Genomic DNA, 18,957 nt, shown 5'->3' on the forward strand with positions numbered 1-18,957 from the left:
GGCGCCGTGGTGCAAGGCTCCCTCCATTCCCCAGAGTTGTCAACCTTTATTTAGGGAAGATGGGAGGAGGCTGAAGGAGGTAGGCAGCAGCTGGAGGGCAGCTCCTCTGGCAGGGAAGAGGCAGAGGCTGGATGCGGCATCTCCCGGCTCAGCTGGCCGCTTCGTGCCACGGTGGCCGCAGCAGGTGGAGGCTCCCGGCACGGCACTGCTTTGGGCGAGTGTGGAGAGCTGATGCTGGGAGGCACTGCGTCCAGCCTCCGCCTCTTCCCTGGCACCCTCCAGAACTTGGTGCCCCGTCACCCTGTGCCACTAGCCTCTATGGGTAAGTCGCCCCTGCTGACGACATACTCCAAAACTCCAGATAACCCCACTCAGCAGTTTCATGTGGATATTAAACAGCATGAGGGACAAGATCAAACCCTCCATGGGCCTCACAGAGCCAAAGAGCACTCACCAAGCATCACCTACTGGAAGTCCAAGTAGGACTGGAATCACTGCAGAACAGTACCACTCACGCTTAACTTAGGCTGGATCTAGACAAATCAAAGAAGCATTTCCGTGAAATGCATTGCAAACTTTGCATGAGAAATCGGGTTGGCAAAAACAGGACTCCACAGCATCATCTGGTGTCACAGTGTTAGAATGCATTGTTGTTGTTTAGTCGTTTAGTCGTGTCCGACTCTTCATGGCCCCATGAAGCCCCTCCCCCCAGCTGCCTTAACAAGTTGTGGAGGATAATGTTGGGTGCCTTATTTGATGTTGGACATTGTTTTGAGGAAGTTAGGCAATGGGAGGGGGTGGCTATCTATAAAATTGGATGGTTTGGGCAGAGTTTTTTTGAAGATCATGCATGGACTGATTGGCTGCAGGGCAAACTGAGGCTACCTAGAGGAGTCACTTCACTGCTTCTCGAGGGCTTCCAAGTGGCAGATTGAAGTGCTTGCTTGCTGTTTTAGAATGAAATCTTCTCATCTTCTCACTCACTTGTGTAGTTTGCATTGCTTCTGAATCTCATTTTAAAAGAACCACCTTGCCTTTGGCAAGACAACAGCCTTTCAAAATCCTATTAAAACTATTTAATTTAATTGATTCAACATTTATGAACTTGATCCAGGGATACCAGCTTTTTACAACCTGGTAATTACATCTCCAATGCCCCTCTGCTACCCGCTTGCCTTTTAGCACCTCCCTGGATTACCCCACTGCCTCCCTTGGGGTGATTCCACTCACTTTGGGAGTTATTGCTTTAGCATTGCAAGTTAGTAATTCTAACACTTGGAACAAAGAGGTGGGATGTTTGTGTTTGGCTTGCTAGGGGTGCAACTTTAGAATATATGAAAGTGTACTGTAGCCTCTGTGAGAACTGGTCAAGCCTGGAACCACCTATCCAACCTCCATCTTACTTGCCTGAGGCTGCAATCCTAACCCTGCTTACCTGGCAGTAAGCCCCATTGAATTCAATAGGACTTAGATTGATTTGGTTAGGGCTGTGCTGTAATTTGAGATCAAGGTAGACAAAGGATGTGAAAGCTGTGGTCCTCCAGCTATTGAACAACTACATATAGTACCCACCAGTCCCAGCAAGTATGACTGTTGTTCCGGGGCTGATGAGAGCTGTGGTTCAATGACATCTCGTTGGCTGCAGGTACCTGCCTTAGACAAAAACAGTTACACCCAAAGGAGGTTGTTACAGAGGATGCATCTGTACCATTATCCTTCAGGTCAAATTGGTTTATGGGCCGAAGAGGTAAGGCCTTTTCTATGATTCTCCCAAATGATGGAATACAATTTCCATTGAAATGAAAATTGTCTCAGCTGTGCATTTTTTAAAAAAATAAAACAGGTTTTAATTGGTATTGTTTTGAGTTACCTTTTCATAGAATCATAGAATTGTAGAGTTGGAAGAGTTCCCAAGGGTCATCTAGTCCAACCCCCTTCAATGCAGGAATCTCAGTTAAAGCATCCATGACAGATAGCCAACCAACGTCTGCTTCAAAACCTCCAAGGAAGGAGAGTCCACAACCTCCTGTGTGAGACTGTTTCACAGTCAAACAGCTCCTACTGTCAGAAAGTACTTCCTGATGTTTAGTTGGAATCTCCTTTATTTTAACTTGAAGCCACTGGTTGAAGTCCTACCCTCAAGAGCAAGAGAAAAAGTTTGTTCCCTCCCTTGAGATATTTGAAGAGGGCTGTCATATCTCATTCTCCTCTTTTCCAAGCTAAATATACCCAGCTCCGTCATAAAGCTTGTTTTCCAGACCCTTGATCATCTTGGTTGCCCTCTTCTGCACACATTCCAGGGCTGTAGCTCAGTTGTAGAACATCTACTTTGCATGCAAAAGGTCACAGGATCAATCCCTATCATCTCTAGGGAGTGCTAGGAAAAGGACTCCTATCTCAAACCCTGGGAGATGCTACAGCCAATGTAGACCATACTGAGTTAGGTAGACCAGTGGCCTGACTTTGTACAAGGCAGTTTCTTAATTATCTAACTGGGGTTATTTAAGGCTGGGTTTATTTAAATGGTTAAAGGTAAAGGGACCCCTGACCATTAGGTCCAGTCATGGCCGACTCTGGGGTTGCGGCGCTCATCTCGCTTTATTGGCCGAGGGAGCCAGCGTACAGCTTCTGGGTCATGTGGCCAGCATGACTAAGCTGCTTCTGGTGAACCAGAGCAGTGCACGGAAACGCCGTTTACCTTCCCGCCAGAGCGGTACCTATTTCTCTACTTGCACTTTGACGTGCTTTTGAACTGCTAGGTTGGCAGGAGGAGGGACCGAGCAACAGGAGCTCACCCCGTCCTGGGGATTCGAACTGCTGAGCTTCTGATCAGCAAGTCCTAGGCACTGTGGTTTAACAAACAGCGCCACCCGCATCCCCATTTAAATGGTTAGTTGTTTTTAAATGTCAAACTTTTATTTGCTGCAATGCATGTCATTTTTTTGTGTCTCTTACCTGCTTTAAAGAATTATTTAGCTTTTCTCATATGGTAGCTTGATATGTTTGTTTTAAATTTTCTGCTTATCTCCTCTTATAATATTAGAACTTGGGGCCAGCCAATGAAGTTGAATGTCAGAAGATCCAGGACAGAAAAAAAGCAATGACTTCTTCAAATAGGGCATAATTAAACTACAAAATTCTTTCACACAATGGTTAAGAGATGGCCAGTAAATTGGATTGCTATAAGACAGGATTAGACAAATTCATGGGGGATAAAGCCGTCTGTGACTACTAGCCATTATGTCTATGTCCTCTTCCCACTGTTGGGGGTAGCCTATCTGTGAATACCAGTTGCTTGGAATCACAAGTGGGGAATGTTGCTGTTGCACTTATGACATGCTTGTGAGCTTCCCATTGGGTCAACTGTTTGGCCTGTGTGAGAACAGGGTCATTGACTAGATGGGCTTTTGATCTGATCCATCAGGCCTGCCCTTATCTCCTTGTAAGAGATGTTCCCCCAAGTGCAACTTGTGCGGAAGTGTGTGCTTGCACTGATAAAAAAAGATAATGTCGCAATGAGGCGCCAAACCAAGAGAGTTGATTCAGAATGAACTTTAATGGAAATATGAAAAGCTTCAAGCAGGCAATTGTAAAAGAAGCAGGACAGGAACAAGGCAAAGCCACACAGTATACAATGCGGCTTTGAACTTCTTCTTGGTCTGGAGGCTTTCGGGACACATAGTGGGAAAGCAGGAGAAAGGAAAGATGGCAGAGACTCGTGTAAATGCTGTTGGCTTAGATGACGGTCCCAGAAACTCAGATTTCCCAGAATCCAAGGTGAGACACCCAATAATGGATAGGCATGATCTTCATCCATTCAGGGTCATTCAAATCATTACCACACAGATTTTCTTCACAAGTTCAATAGGCCTAATAGCACACGCTGCCACGACGCCACTGCAGAGCCCTCCTTCCAGAGAGCCCACCCCTCCTCAGACCATAGCCCCAAGAGCTTCCAAGGAGGCCATCCCCATAGCCCCACCCACCATAACCATAGCCTCCTGCCAGCCCAGAACCACTAACAGCACATGGAGTGTTGCCTCCAACAGACACGGGCTCACAGCTGGCAGAGAGGATGGGCCCTGGGATGGTCAGGACACTGGGAGGTGGCTGAATCACAACCTCTGCTGGTGGGATCTGGTTGACGCATGATGGGGCAACTCCAGCCAGGACTCCGAGGTTGGTTGCTCTTTCAGCACCTCCATATCCATAGCCGAGACCACCGTAGCCGTAGCCGAATCCTCCATTTCCATACCCAAGACCTCCATACCCATAGCCAAGACCTCCTGCTGATCCAAATGCAACAGTGGGAGTGGAAGCACAGGATGGGACAGCACAGGATGGACCACAGTCAACCATTGTTGGATGCAGGTGAGTCTGAAAGCAAAAACACCAAGGGATAAAATAAGTGTGGGTACATCACTTCAATGGGGAATGCAGGGGATCTGTCAGAGGTGGTACGGTATTTCCCCCATTCCCATTTTCCCCAACTTAAACCATCTTCCTTTCTCCTTGATTGAAAATCAGCTGTTTTCTGTTATTCAACAAACATTAAGCACTAATTCATGGATTCTGTATTGTCCACTACAACCTTTCTCTCTATTGTGGGTCCTAAATCTGATCCCTCATGGTCCCAGGAACGTCAGGGACCATGGGACAAAATGAAAATGTGGAATGCCACTTCAATGGGGAATGCAGGGGAAATTTAAATCAGCTGCCTTTGACAGTTCTAACGCTATGCCCTAATGCTTGGATTCTTTATTGTCTTCTCTTTCTTTCACCACAGCCCTTCTCTTAATTGTGGGTCCCAAATCCAAATACTGGCAGCTCCAGGAATGTCTGAGAATGTCCTCTATCTGAAACTCTGGAGAATAGCTTCCAGTCAGTGAGGAAATACTGAACTAGGAGGTCTAATGGTCTGTCTTGGTAAAAAGCAACTCCCTAAGTTTCTATTTAAACCAGACCTTTAGCTGGAACAATGAATGCAGGAATCTTTTTTTCTTTCCTAGAGGAAGGGCCATTACTCACTGGCAGAACATATGTTTTGCATTCGATCCCTGGAATCTGCAGGTTGGGCTGGGAAAGAATCTCTCATTTAAACCCTGGAAAGCCTCAGTCGGTCAGAGGAGACAATACTGAACTAGATGGATGAATTGTAAGGCAGCTTCCTATATTATTAGTTTCTTCATCTGCCAAATCTTCCATGAAGAACAAATGAGTATTAGCCTATGCAATAAATACTGTACTTCCCTGATGCTGACTTCTGTTTTTTTTTAATCTTCCTAATTGAATTTTTGCTAAGGTTACATTGTTGGGGAAATCTGAAAAACATTCCATGGAACGCTGTCATGTGTCTCAAACCCAATGCATCATGAATGCTAAATTTGTACTTTACAATGAGGAAAGCTGGATTTGCACAACTTGTGATAGAATAAGATTCTCTCACCATCACCACCACCCAGGAAAACAAAAATGTCTAGTTTTGAAAGAATGCTATAAGATGTAGTAGTAGTAGTAGTAGTAGTAGTAGCAGTAGCAGCAGCAGCAGCAGCAGCAGCAGTAGTAGTAGTAGTAATAATAATAATAATAATAATAATAATAAAATAATAATTTATTATTTATACCCCACCCATCTAGCTGAGTTTCCCCAGCCACTCTGGGCAGCTCCCAATCAGGTGTTAAAAACAATACAGCATTAAATATTAAAAACTTCCCTAAACAGGGCTGCCTTCAGATGTCTTTTAAAAATAAGATAGCTGCTTATTTCCTTGACATCTGATGGGAGGACATTCCACAGGGCAGGTGCCACTACCGAGAAGGCCCTCTGTCTGGTTCCCTGTAACCCCACTTCTCGCAATGAGCGAACCGCCAGAAGGCCCTGGGCGCTGGATCTCAGTGTCTGGGCTGAACAATGGGGGTGGAGAGGGCTATAGTGAATTGTTAGAGCATCTTCTTTGCATGCAGAATGTGCTGAGTTCACTCCCCAGCATCTCCAGGTAAGGTTTGGAAGAAAACCCTTCCTTGAAGCCCTGGAGAATTGCAGCCAGTCAAACATTACAGTGCTGGATGGATGAACACTCTGGTCTCGGTGTAAGGCAACTTCCTAAAACGTTTGTGTTCAGAAGAAATACATTGATAATAAGTCAGCCAACAAAATGGAGGATTCCTGATGGAATAGCAACATAAAGGACCACTGACCATTAGGTCTAGTCGTGACCGACTCTGGGGTTGCGGCGCTCATATCACTTTACTGGCCGAGGGAGCCAGCATACAGCTTCCGGGTCATGTGGCCAGCATGACTAAGCCACTTCCGGCGAACCAGAGCAGCACACGGAAACGCAGCTTACCTTCCCGCAGGAGCAGTAAGTATTTATCTACTTGCACTTTGACGTGCTTTTGAACTGCTAGGTTGGCAGGAGCAGCGACCAAGCAACGGGAGCTCACACAGTCGCGGGGATTCGAACTGCCGACCTTCTGATCAGCAAGTCCTAGGCTCTGTGGTTTAACCCACAGTGCGACCCGCATCCAGCTGAACCCTCTAAGCAGTGGGAGAAAAAAAAGCACGTAAAGACAAGATAATAACATACATGCACACATTTGACTTACCAAAGTCTCTGAGGAGTACAAATGGAGAGAAGGAGATCAAGTCAAGGAAAGCTGTTGGGATATCTCAGCCCAGGGAGCCCTTTTATACTCATTTGACTGTATCCCCTGATGGCCCCACAGCTAGCTGGGATACACCCCCTTTCCCTGAGGCTTTAATTAGCAAGCAATTTATGAATTGCATCATGCCCACTAATTGTTTTAATAAGAAAGAAAAATGGGGCAAAAGAGTTCGCATTTCCTCTGCTCCCCACAACGCTTCTTTCCCATTCTCACCCTTTTGATCTTTGCATTCTCATTCTTCCACCAAAGGAGTTAATAAAAAAATTAAGAAAATGTAAAGATGCCTTTGTATGTTCATTTCGGACAGATCAACAGGTGTTATGGCTTTGAAGAGAATTAAAGTAGCTGAAATGGCTGGAGATTTTATCAGCAGCCTACTTGACTTCCATATCCAAGATTATCATTCCGTTCACAGCACATAGCCAGGGTTCTCTGCCTCCAATGTCAGAGGTAGCATGCCTCTGAATACCAGATGTTGGGAATCAGAATTGGGTAATGGGACATTGAGTTCCTGTCCTTCTTATGGGATTCCTATTGGCACCTGGTTGACCACTGTGAGAACAGAATCTTCCTAATGCTCTAACTTTCATTGATGCAAGGATGTCATATACACATGTATGAATAAGTGTACCCAATAAAGCGAAAATGATTTTGAAGAGTTAGCAAAAATTGACAATTATTTGAAGCCCAGCTCCCAAATAAAACGATTGAAGAAATAAAAGGATAACGTAGGCAAGGATGATAGGAGACACCTGGAGGGCCACTTTCACCAGCACTGTACTAGACATATGTCCCAACCAATCAGGGATCACATATTAAATTCACTTGTAATATTAGCAGCCCCTGGTTTCCTGAATTTCTAGCCCGCCTGTAACTTGTAATGTCAACGTGGCAGTTGAGATCTGTTGGTATCTATCTATCTCCACTTACTGAAATGCTAAGGTTATTTTCAACTAGCTCATGTTAGACCTATTGAAAGCAATGGACAGGGGATGCCAGGAAACAGGGAATTGTGTTTACATGTGGTGGGAGTGTAAATATGTACAAATTTTTTGGGCAAAGGGTATTTAAAGAGATAACAGAAATCACTGGGTTACAGCTGACCGAAAGTCTACAGGTAGCATTATTATCAATTTACAATGGAGTGGAAGGTTCGCAGGCTATGAAAGACTTGCTCACAAATTTATTGACAGCTGCGTGAAGTATTATAGCTAAGAAGTGGAAGGGGCAAGCAGAATATAAAATGGAAGAAAGGTCTAAAAAGGTGTGGGCTATAGCTGGTAATGATAAATCAACATGTGCCATTGAGGTAAGATGGGAAATATGCAACGGAAATTATTTTGAGGAGATATGGAGACTGTTTGCAGAACTTGTACTGTTAAAACGGAAAAGGGTCAAAGCATCGTAAGAAGTGTTGAATTTCTGGGAGGCTGGATAGTTACAATGGGATGGTATCAGTGGTGGGGTGCACATTTTTATTCTCATTTATTAATTATTATTACTTTGTAAAAAAAGAAGAAGAAGAAAGCAATGGACATGTCAGTCAACACCGTGCATTTTGATGGAAATTTCCTGAGAATGAGTTTATTAGATGCAACCTATCATAATTTCAGCTATGTTTGTGTGTGGCTTTTTGCTCTTAAATTCGCATGTTCTAAACTACAGATTTTGAATACATTTCATACGTTTTCTAGGCTTCCCATTATGCAAGTTTTAATTGCCTTTCTAAGTTGCCTTTTTAAAAAGGAAAAAAGTAGTGTTTTCTTTTTGGTTTCAACTTGGTACTGATTGTATATATCTGGTTTAGATGCTTAACATATTTCTGGTTGGTGTGGGGGTTTTTTTAACCACAGACACCATCTTCTATTGAAGTTGGGACAGCCCCCTCCCACCTCTGCCACCCAGAAGACCACTCCAGATTAACTCTAGATTTTTGCCAGGTTGAAGGAAACATCTCTGACCTCCTAGGACAAGTGAAAAAGATAACATATAATGGGTCCTGAAGCTGGATCAAACCAAAGGCCCATGTTGTCCAGCATCCTCTTTCCTGCAGTGGTCAACCAGATGCAGTGGTCAACATAGGGACCATAGCTCTTTCTCACTATTGTTCTCTTTCAAGTGGCATTGGCACTCTCAGGTCCCAATTGTGAGTTCCCCATTGAGGCATCTGGTTCTGCACTGTGAATACAAGAAGCTGAATTAGATGGGGCTTTGACCACATCCAGCAGGGCTTTTCTGATGTGCTCAAGGCATTCAAGGACACCAATTTCATCTGATACCGGAGATGTCTCAGAAGGTGTAAGCAGAAAGCTTTGATCATGTCCTAGAGTTCCCTACACTGATGAAAGAGCTTTGATGATCTCCATCTCCTCCCTCTGGGTGTTTCTGATTTAAAACAGCAGATAAACTAGAGCAATTTGACTTGAGGTCAGCAAAATTAAAAGGAAGGGAGAGGGGAACAAACTGGTGTCAAGACTATTTGTGTTGCATTATTGCAACCACTTAATTTTGTGACCTCCTTCTTTTGTGCTTAGTAAAGTATTTTGCACATGAAATTGTTGACAACAAAATAAAATGTTAGCTGGAAAGAGGCGGTTTCTTGGTCACAGGAGTGGTTGACAGAACTGTATAAAAACGGAAACTTCTCCCGGTTCCTCCAACAGCTTCATCTGACTCTCTTGTCTTCGTTCCATCTTCTCAAAGAAGCAGGTAAGTCCATTTTCTTGGGTGAATGTTTCTGAATTTATTAAAAAATTCACATCAAATTAAGACTAGATCGATTTTCCAGCTTCACACTTTGTAAGTGCATTGAATATGATATTGCTAGAAGAAACTCTCATTAAGCATTTTTAAGGACAGCTGAAAGGTGCCACCAGCTCTCCATCTTCTTCCTTCCTTCCTAAATGATATTTAGACAAACATGCACACTGCTGTCTTTTACAGCACAAAACTCTGCTTTTCACTCAGTAGTGAACCTGAATGTGTTGTGCTTAAAGGTAAAGGTAAAGGGACCCCGGACCATTAGGTCCAGTTGTGGCCGACTCTGGGGTTGCAGCGCTCATCTCACTTTATTGGCCGAGGGAGCCGGCATACAGCTTCTGGGTCATGTGGCCAGCATAACTAAGCCGCTTCTGGTGAACCAGAGCAGCCATGGAAATGCCGTTTACCTTCCTGCCAGAGCGGTACCTATTTATCTACTTGCACTTTGACGTGCTTTCAAACTGCTAGGTTGGCAAGAGCAGGGCTGTCTTATTTTTTTCAAGCTCATCCCCAACTTGCTAAACAATGGTATACTGTGGTCCAGTATGTTCAAGATACACACTGATAGCATTGTTGATAAGACATGCCTTTTCTTAAAAGAACCTTACTGGGTTATCTCATCATTTTCTTATATTTCAGAACATCAGTACTGGGGGTAGCCAGCATAGCACCTTCTAGATGTTGTGGGTTAAAATCCCAAGAAAGGGGGTCATTCCTTAGTGATACAGCCCATGCTTTGCATGCACAAGGTCCCAGGATCAGTCCCCTACACCTCTAGGTGGGGCCAGTAATGTCTGTCGGGAACCCAGGAGAGTCATTGGCAATCAGTGTAGACCGTGGGTAGACTGCAGTCCGGGGGCTGGATCTGGCCCAATCGCCTTCTAAATCCGGCCCATGGATGGTCCAGAATCCGCATGTTTTTACATGAGTACAATGTGTCCTTTTATTTAGAATGCATCTCTGGGTTATTTGTGAGGCATAGGAATTCATTCATTATTTTTTTTCAAAATATAGTCCGGCCCCCCACAAGGTCTGAGGGACAGTGGACTGAAAAAGTTTGCTGACTCCTGGTGTAGACAATAATGACAACAAAACCCACATTTAGTAGATGGCAGCAATATCTCTGGTTCTCATCACCCTGAACTATTGTTCATGCTAGCTGAGTCTCATGGGCGTTGAAGTCCACGATATCAGTGCAGGCATCACTTTGATTCCCCTTGATCTGCACCATATCTGAAACTTTTTCATTCTTTCCCTTTCGTGATCCATGATCAACTCAGTTCAGCAATTTTATGTTTTGTTTTGTTCTGGATATAATTTTTTATTCCATTTTCTGTTTCACAATCCCAGTTAAAGATTTTACGTACTTAAAATATCAGTGACTTCCTGTCAGGGACTGGACTGAGGAGGAATGGTGGAGACCACCCACTTTCCTCCTGAAGCTTCCAAAGAAGAGGGAGACAGTATAGAATTACAACAGTGGTTTGCAGGAGGTCATAGTTCAGAGGCTGCAGAGGGGAGAAGCTGGGAAATATTGGGAGAGGAGCAGAAGGAAGAAGAAGCACCAGGGGAGATACAGCTGGCAGACTGAGTGTCTTTAGAATGCATTCCAGACCCTTCTCTCTCCCAGAACCTGGCAGGCATTGAAAGTAGTAGAGCAGAGAGCTCAGAGGCAAAAGGCATAGAGAAGCCACCATAGGGAAGACATATAATAGAAGAGACAGAGGGGGTGGGGTTTTCACTTGGAGCAACGTCATTACTCTAAGAAGCAACATTTCTAAGCCTCTCTCTGTGAACATTGAATAAAATACCTTGGTAAGAACTCCCATCGTTCAGCCTGGACACTGAGATCCAGCGCTGAGGGCCTTCTGGCAGTTCCCTCATTGTGAGAAGTGAGGTTACAGGGAGCCAAACAGAGGGCCTTCTCAGTAGTGGCGCCCGCCCTGCAGAACGCCCTCCCTTCAGATGTGAAGGAAATAAGTAGCTATCCTATCTTTAAAAGACATGTGAAGGCAGCCCTGTTTAGGGAAGTTTTTAATATTTAATGCTGTATTGTTTTTAACACTCAATTGGGAGCCACTTCCCTTCTTCTCTTTCCATGGTTCATTTTGCATATCTTATATCCCTGCATATCTTACAAAACCTATACCAATCTGTTTTCCATTATTACATCCATCAAAAAATTATTTGCACTGCTGAATTTATCTTAATGCTGCCAGAGTTTTCAGCTGTACACATGCAATTTTATTTTTTTAGATTCCTCTTCAGCCATGGCTCACTGTGGCCCATCCTGTGCCGTCCCATCCTGTGCTTCCACCCCCACCGTTGGGTTTGGATCTGCAGCTCTTGGTAGACGTGGAGGTCTTGGCTACGGATTGGGAAGTCTTGGCTACGGCAATGGAGGTCTCGGCTATGGCTATGGAGGTCTCGGCTATGGCTATGGAGGTGCTGAAAGAGCAGCCAATCTCGGTGTCCTGGACGGAGTCATCCCTTCATGCGTCAACCAAATCCCACCAGCAGAGGTCGTCATCCAGCCACCTGCCTGTGTTGTGACCATCCCAGGGCCCATCCTCTCTGCCAGCTGTGAGCCTCTGTCTGTTGGAGGCAACACTCCATGTGCTGTTAGTGGTTCTGGGATCGTAGGAGGTTATGGCCATGGTGGGTGGGGCTATGGGTCTGGCCTCCTTGGAAGCTCTGGGGGCTGGGGCTATGGTTTGGGCTATGGGAGGGGAGCACTCCTTGGAAGGAAGGTCGGGCGTCGTGGTAGCATCTGTTCTTAGGCCAATTAAACCTAAGAAGCATATCCTGAACTGATATCCAGGGAAATTGATACAGATCCATTCGCTAAGGTTCAGAAGACCTGCATCCAATCAACCACTGCTGAAGTTGAACCCTCTTAATTCCCCCTTCTGTATTTTGAAGTCGAGAAGACCAAGAACCTTCTACAATATGCACCTTTCTTGCCTATTGTACAACTATCCTTTCTTTTTCTTTGATCTTTTCAATAAAGCTTGTTCTGCATTCTGATAACATGTGTGTCTTTGTTTTTAAAACTCCACCTCCAGTTTCTCATAGGAAGGTGTCCAAGGTCTTAAACCCAATTTTGTCCCAATTAAAATTGGAGTATTGGGGGCCGTCTTTCTCTCTTGCACCCTGAAGAGTTTACATGGAGTGTGGGGAAAGTATGTTATATTCCTCTAGAAATACCATTCTCCTCTTATTCAACATGAGTACAGGATCTCTCTCCAGGGCACCCTGACTGGTTATTCATTCAGAGAAACAACTCATAGTCAGGGGTCAAATGCAACTTTTGCTGATCGCTAAAGGACCAGGAGGGATGGGTTAAATAGGTGCAAGGAAGCAGTTGTGCCCCTTCTCCTGATTCCTCTTTGCTGTCACTCCTGGTAGCTTTGAGAACACTGTCCAACCATCTCGTCTTCTGTCGTCCCCTTCTCCTTGTGCCCTCAGTCTTTCCCAACATCAGGGTCTTTTCCAGGGAGTCTTCTCTTCTCATGAGGTGGCCAAAGTCTTGGAGTCTCAGCTTCAGGATCTGTCCTTCCAGTGAGCACTCAGGGCTGATTTCCTTCAGAATGGAGAGGTTTGATCTTCTTGCAGTCCATGGGACTCTCAAGAGTCTCCTCCAGCACCATAATTCAAAAGCATCGATTCTTCGGCAATCAGCCTTCTTTATGGTCCAGCTATCACTTCCATACATCACTACTGGGAAGTATATAATAATAAATACTTAGCTAAAAAAAAGAAAAGGGGAAAAGAAAGGAGGGAGATAAAAAGCACACCTTTAAATAAACTTTCTTATTTTAAAAATAAATTTGTATCTATAGATACTCAAAAAACAAAGTAATAACCATCTATATTAATATGAAAAAATATCTGTGGAAATCAATGTGGAGGAGCAGAAAATATAAATTGCAGACTTTGATTAATCACAGACATATTACCAGCTCTCTCTCTCTCTCTCTCTCTCTCTCTGTGTGTGTGTGTGTGTATGTGTGTGTGTAAATAATTCCAAATTCATAAACTAAGCTCCCACCCTAATTAAACACTAAATACAGTAAACCAGGCAAAAAGTATTAGATCAAAGAGAATAAATTATATGGAGGAGTGTTTTCTTCAACTTTCTTATCCCCCCAAAAATATTTAAAATGTCCATCTTTTAACTATTTCCCCCCTCCTTGCTGGCCAGCAAGTACTCTTCTCTGACAAGTTGCTGCAGTCAAAATGGCAGCTTGGAACTTCCTCATTTTTCCAATTTTGATGCCTTGGCAGAGCCTTGACATGACATGACTTCTGGTGCTTCGTAAGGACCTGAAAGTCATTTCAGAGGCCTTGCGGTGCAGGTGCTGAGCACCCACAACAATGTTTTGTGGGTGTCCTGGCCCCCAAGAGTTGGTGCCAGTGGCTGGACGCTTTCCTTTGTTCTCTCGATCTCTCCCTTCCCTGCCTCTTACTCCGAGTCCTTCACCAACAACCCATCACTTTAATATGTGTGTAATTCTTGGGTCCCAATAATGGCCCATAGCTGAGGACACCAAGGAAAACAAAAGGGGGCGGGGAGCCAAGAAAGAATATAAAGAAATATAAAATATAAAAAGAAGAAAAGAGGAAAGAAAGAAGAAAGAAGAAAGAAAGAAAGAAAGAAAGAAAGGGAAAGGCACTTCCAATTTTCCATCTGCCAGTTACATAACAGAAATTATTCAAAATATTGACTCCAAGAAAGCGTGTTCTCCTTCATGGAGAACACATATATTTACGGTTGTTCGCATTGACCTTGCTATGCCTGTCATGGGGTCGTCTGCTCTTGGGGCAGGTGCCCGGTAGGAATTTTGTCCATCTGGCTGATTGGCTGGGGCCATTTGGTTTTTGCCTACTGTGTAGCAAATCGTCACAACTTGTAAGGTTGCAGTTAGGCGTTGGTTTATGGTTTGGTTGGTTGAGGGGCATGGATTGGCTGGGCCTGCCCCTCTAATGCTGCTGCTGGTGCAAGGGATTCCATTAAAGGAATACAGGTGCTCACTATTGCTTTTGTCCGAACCCTGTCAAGGGGCTAGGACCACGCAAGAGCCCCTGGTTGCTGAGGGCAGGTTCCCTGCTCCGTCGCTACCCCCAAATGTATTCTCCTTTTCTGACTATCGCAGGCTTGCGAAATGTCAGTCTGTCCCCCACTGGGGGGGGGGGCAGATAGTCGCAACCAATGTCTAAGCAACCACTCACATTTTTTGTATTTTAATAAAGTTGTGGCCAAAATTATGCCCAAAAAACCTTAAACAAAAATTCTGTGTGTTGTGTGAATTATTTGGGGTGGCCTGGGGACCTCGACACGCAAAACATCCCGCTGTTCTACTTCCTGCTAAGCAATATTTTCCTAATCCCCAGATTCTATAGTTTCAATGTAGGGTTTTGCGCTAAGTATACAATTCCTGGTAAAAGGTTTCTGCAATTTCTCTCATCTTTATCCTTATATTTAATTGATGGAATAAACATTTGGATCTGTTTATCTTTCAGATGTTTTGATAGTGATTTAGATGGTTTATTGCTGTATTTCAACCATCTTTTATTTTTTTACATTTGGCAAAGCATTCCAGTTTTTCGGCTTGGATATTTTGAATGTTCTCTGTTGTTCTTAACTTCATACACCATGTTTGCTTATGCTAATTTGTCTTTTCTTAATATTTAAACCATTTTTTTTCTGCTTGAGAGAATCTCTTATACATCTCTGCTGCTGTTTTTGTTTTGTCAGAACACCTCTGATATTAGATTCAGTTTCATCCCATATATGGCCATTTTGTTTATGCACTTTAAAAAAACAATCTAAATATTGTTCTATTTGAGTCTTTCTGTCTGCTCTTACTGATATACTGTTATTCATTCTCTAGAGTTTATTATTACAATTATTTGACATTTTGATGTTCAATTTTATTAGTGCATGATCTGCATAAATCTTTAGTAATACTGAAATAGATTTCACTCAAGTGACCAAATTAGCAGATATTTTAAAATATCACATTCAACGGGATCTATGAGCTTGCAAGTAAAATGTATAATCCCGTAAAGTTGGAGTATAAAACCTCCAAACATCTGTCAAATTTTTGTTGGCAAACATGCCTTGAGCCACATTCTAGTTTTAATTTAGACGAAAAGTCGCTTCAGTCAGCTGGACAGCTTGCTGTGAGGAACTGAGGCCAAGTGTTACAAAAACCAACACACATGGGTTACCGTAATGCGCCAAAAGCTTTATTGAAAAGATTCAAGAAATGACATTGATAGCTGTATGAGAAATGCAGAAGAAATTTAGCATATAAGCATCTTAGTTTTCTGGACTTCAAAGCCAAGAGGTGGGGGATGAAGAGGGTTCAACTTCAGCAGTGGATCCTGGGATTTAGCTCTTTTGAGCCATGCCCAATGGATCTGTATCAAGCTCTCTGATTATCAGTTCATAATATGCTTTTCAGGTTTAATTGGCTTATGCACAGATGTTACCACGACGCCCAAACTTCCTTCCAAGGAGTGCTCCCCTCCCATAGCCCAAACCATAGCCAAAACCTCCAGAGCTTCCAAGGAGGCCAGACCCCAAGCCCAAGCCCCCATAGCCATAGCCTCCTACGATCCCGGAACCACCAACAGCACATGGAGTGTTGCCTCCAACAGCCACAGGCTCACAGCTGGCAGAGAGGATGGGCCCTGGGATGGTCACAACGCAGGCAGGTGGCTGGATCACAACTTCTGCTGGTGGGACTTGGTTGATGCAGGATGGGATGACTCCTGACAGGACTCCGAGGTTGGCTGCTCTTTCAGCACCTCCGTATCCATAGCCGAGACCACCGTAGCCGTAACCGAATCCTCCATTTCCATAGCCAAGACCTCCCAATCCATAGCCGAGACCACCATAGCCAAGACCTCCTGCTGATCCAAACCCAACAGTGGGGGTGGAAGCACAGGATGGGACAGCGCAGGATGGACCACAGTCAACCATTGTTGGGTAGAGGTGAGTCTGAAACCAAAAACACCAAGGTAACACAGTAAGCCATGGCTGAAGATGAATCTAAAAAATAAGGTTGCAGAACCGAGCAGAACATGGGGCATAAAAACCAAAAAACAACAGAGAATTATAAATCGTCAGATATGATGCATATGAAGGAGGCCCAGTGTTGCATGCTTCAACTCCCACCAGATGTAGACAGAACATCCTATGGTCAAGGATCATGACAATTGTAGTTCAACAACAATTGGAAGCCCAGTACTTATTCTCTACTCTCCGACACATGTTCCAACCAATCAGGGTTCACATATTATAGGTTTATTGTCCAAACTCCATCTGTGAGGTTTTGTCTTCTTCCCAAAAATTACTACTTTAATTTTAGAATGGTTGACTGTTCACTGTTCACTGCTCTTTTGTGCAAAAGACATTCAACTTCCTCAAAAGTCTCTGCATCCCAATTAAGGTAGCAGAAATCAAAACAATATCGTTGGCATACAGAAGAACTGAGAGTTTGACTTCCTGAATAGAAACAGGAAAATATTCTAGACCTCCTAGTTCTTGAACAATATCATTTATATAAAAATTGAAAAGAAAGGTTGCTAGGCAGCATCCCTGTTAGACTCTCCTCTCAGTAGGGATATTATCAGAAAGCAACCCATTTGCCACAAGTCTAACCCTAAGCAAAGTATGGCTATGCAGCAGTTTATACAACTATGAAGTAGGTATGATGAAGTGTAGTCCTTCAGTTGTCACTGGACTTTAGTCCCCTCAGTCAGCAAACCCAAAGGTCAAGCATGACCAAAGGCCAAGGACCAAATGGTGCTCATTCTTGCTCTAGTGGGAATATCAATCTAGCCTTCTACTGTCATAAACTTCTGATAAATTACTAAGTATTTCCCCAAGAAATCGGACTTACCTGCTTCTTTGAGAAGATGTAGTGAAGACAGAAGAGTCAGATGAAGCTGTTGGAAGAAAGGAGAGAACTCTGAGCTTTTATATAGTTCTGCCAGCTGCCCCTTTGACTCAGAAACCGCCTATTTCCTGCAAACATTTTACTTAGCTGTCACCAACGCAATATGCAAAATTACTTTGCTAAGCACAAAAGAGGGAGGTCACAGAATTAAGTGGTTGTAATAATGCAACACAAATAGTCTTGACACCATGTTTTTCCCTCACTCATTCTTTTAATGTTGCTGGCCTCAAGTCAAATTGCTCTAATTTATCTGTTGCTTTTAACCAGAAACACCCAGAGGGAGAGGATGGAGATTAAGGCTCCTTCATCAACTCTGGGGACTCTCAGTCATTATCAAAGCTTTTTGCATACATATATGGGATTTTAGGACACCACCAATATTAGAGGAAGGCAGAGTCTTAAAATGATGTACAAACATGGGAGAAGCTTTGCTGCATCAGGGAAAAGACCCATCTAACCCTGTTCTTGTAATGGCCAGACAGATGGTAAAAACAGGACCTGCAAACAATAGCAGAAAAGCACTATGGCCCCAGGGTTCTACGTGGAATAACCAAGAAGCATCTGGTTGGCCACTGTGGAAAAGATGATGCCTTTGCTCTAAAAAAAATTAAGCAAACAAACTAGAACTATAAACTCCATGCAAATACATTGGTCCCTTGGTTCTCAGAGTCCATTCGACTTCCAAAACGTTTGAAAACCAAGGCACAGCTTCAGGCGCCCCAGAAACAGTAGCCGACAACCGCACTGGATGTTCAGCTTCCAAAAAAAGTTCCCAAACCAAAGCATTTACTTCCGGGTTTGCGGCGTTTGGGTTCCAATTTGTTCATCAACTAAGCCATTTGAGAAACAAGGTTCCACTGTTTATAAAAGAAATATAATTCATTTTAAAAATCTGAAACCAAAGGAAGGCACTGTTGTTAGCATCTGCTCGTCTTGAGAGACAATGGAGTATGCCTACAGGGGTTAAGTCAGGCCAATGTGTTAGCAGCACTGAAGTCATCTCCCAGGGGCAAAAGCCTGGGCAGTGGGCATGGAGGTCCTGGCCAGCGGCCAAATGAAAGTAGACCAATACGTTTGGCACCAGCTTGGCTGCATGAGTTGCTGGAAGGCAGTTTACAAGGCCCCATCCAACCGTCTTGGGGACTGTACTCCAGATTTGTGTAGTGTTTACTTGTTAGCCATTTCTTCATCTGAAGATATCCTGCAAGCCAGCAGAGGTTTAGGATCAGAGTTTTCCTTCTCCTTGATGAGCTACCCTCCCAGGTTGACAAGCACCATCTGCCCCTCACTTCCCTATTCAGCTGATGCAGAAACCACCGTCTTGATTGTTGGGCCCACTATTGGTCTCGTTAGCTCAATCCAAGGAGGGAAAGTCCCTAGCTCACCAAGGGTTTGAGGCCCATTGGCTACCCTCACCTGGACAGTCGAAGCTGCTCCTGGGGTGTGGCTAATGTCTCATGCTGCCAGCGTCTAGGAGCCTCAGGTGAGATTTGAGTGCAGGGTGGGGACCAAAGGTGTGCAAATTATCTGAAAAGGAGCATGTTGTGTCCCCAGACAGAGG

General features: G+C 44.0%; 2 protein-coding genes across 2 annotated transcripts; one reads left to right on the forward strand and one right to left on the reverse strand.

Annotated features, from left to right (window-relative positions):
* Window positions 1-9,279: 9,279 nt before the first annotated feature.
* On the forward strand, window positions 9,280-12,456 carry LOC310666184 (uncharacterized protein). The gene is made up of 2 exons (XM_083416860.1): window positions 9,280-9,375; window positions 11,683-12,456. The coding sequence occupies exon 2, from the start codon at window positions 11,697-11,699 to the stop codon at window positions 12,204-12,206; it is 510 nt and encodes a 169-aa protein (XP_083272986.1). The 5' UTR covers window positions 9,280-9,375; window positions 11,683-11,696; the 3' UTR covers window positions 12,207-12,456.
* A 3,200-nt stretch (window positions 12,457-15,656) lies between these two features.
* Window positions 15,657-17,403, reverse strand: LOC310666185 (uncharacterized protein). The gene is made up of 2 exons (XM_083416861.1): window positions 17,340-17,403; window positions 15,657-16,435 (listed from the first exon to the last, which is right to left on the reverse strand). Exon 2 carries the CDS (start codon window positions 16,415-16,417, stop codon window positions 15,908-15,910), a length of 510 nt encoding a protein of 169 aa, XP_083272987.1. The 5' UTR covers window positions 16,418-16,435; window positions 17,340-17,403; the 3' UTR covers window positions 15,657-15,907.
* Window positions 17,404-18,957: the final 1,554 nt, after the last annotated feature.

The sequence above is a fragment of the Podarcis tiliguerta genome (genome assembly GCF_965153285.1).
Source record: "Podarcis tiliguerta genome assembly, chromosome: 16".
Lineage (NCBI taxonomy): Eukaryota > Metazoa > Chordata > Lepidosauria > Squamata > Lacertidae > Podarcis > Podarcis tiliguerta.

Bases quoted from the DNA above. Each gene is read 5' to 3' on its own strand.
- LOC310666184 (XM_083416860.1), top strand. From the start codon at position 11,697: ATGGCTCACTGTGGCCCATCCTGTGCCGTCCCATCCTGTGCTTCCACC.
- LOC310666185 (XM_083416861.1), bottom strand. From the start codon at position 16,417: ATGGTTGACTGTGGTCCATCCTGCGCTGTCCCATCCTGTGCTTCCACC.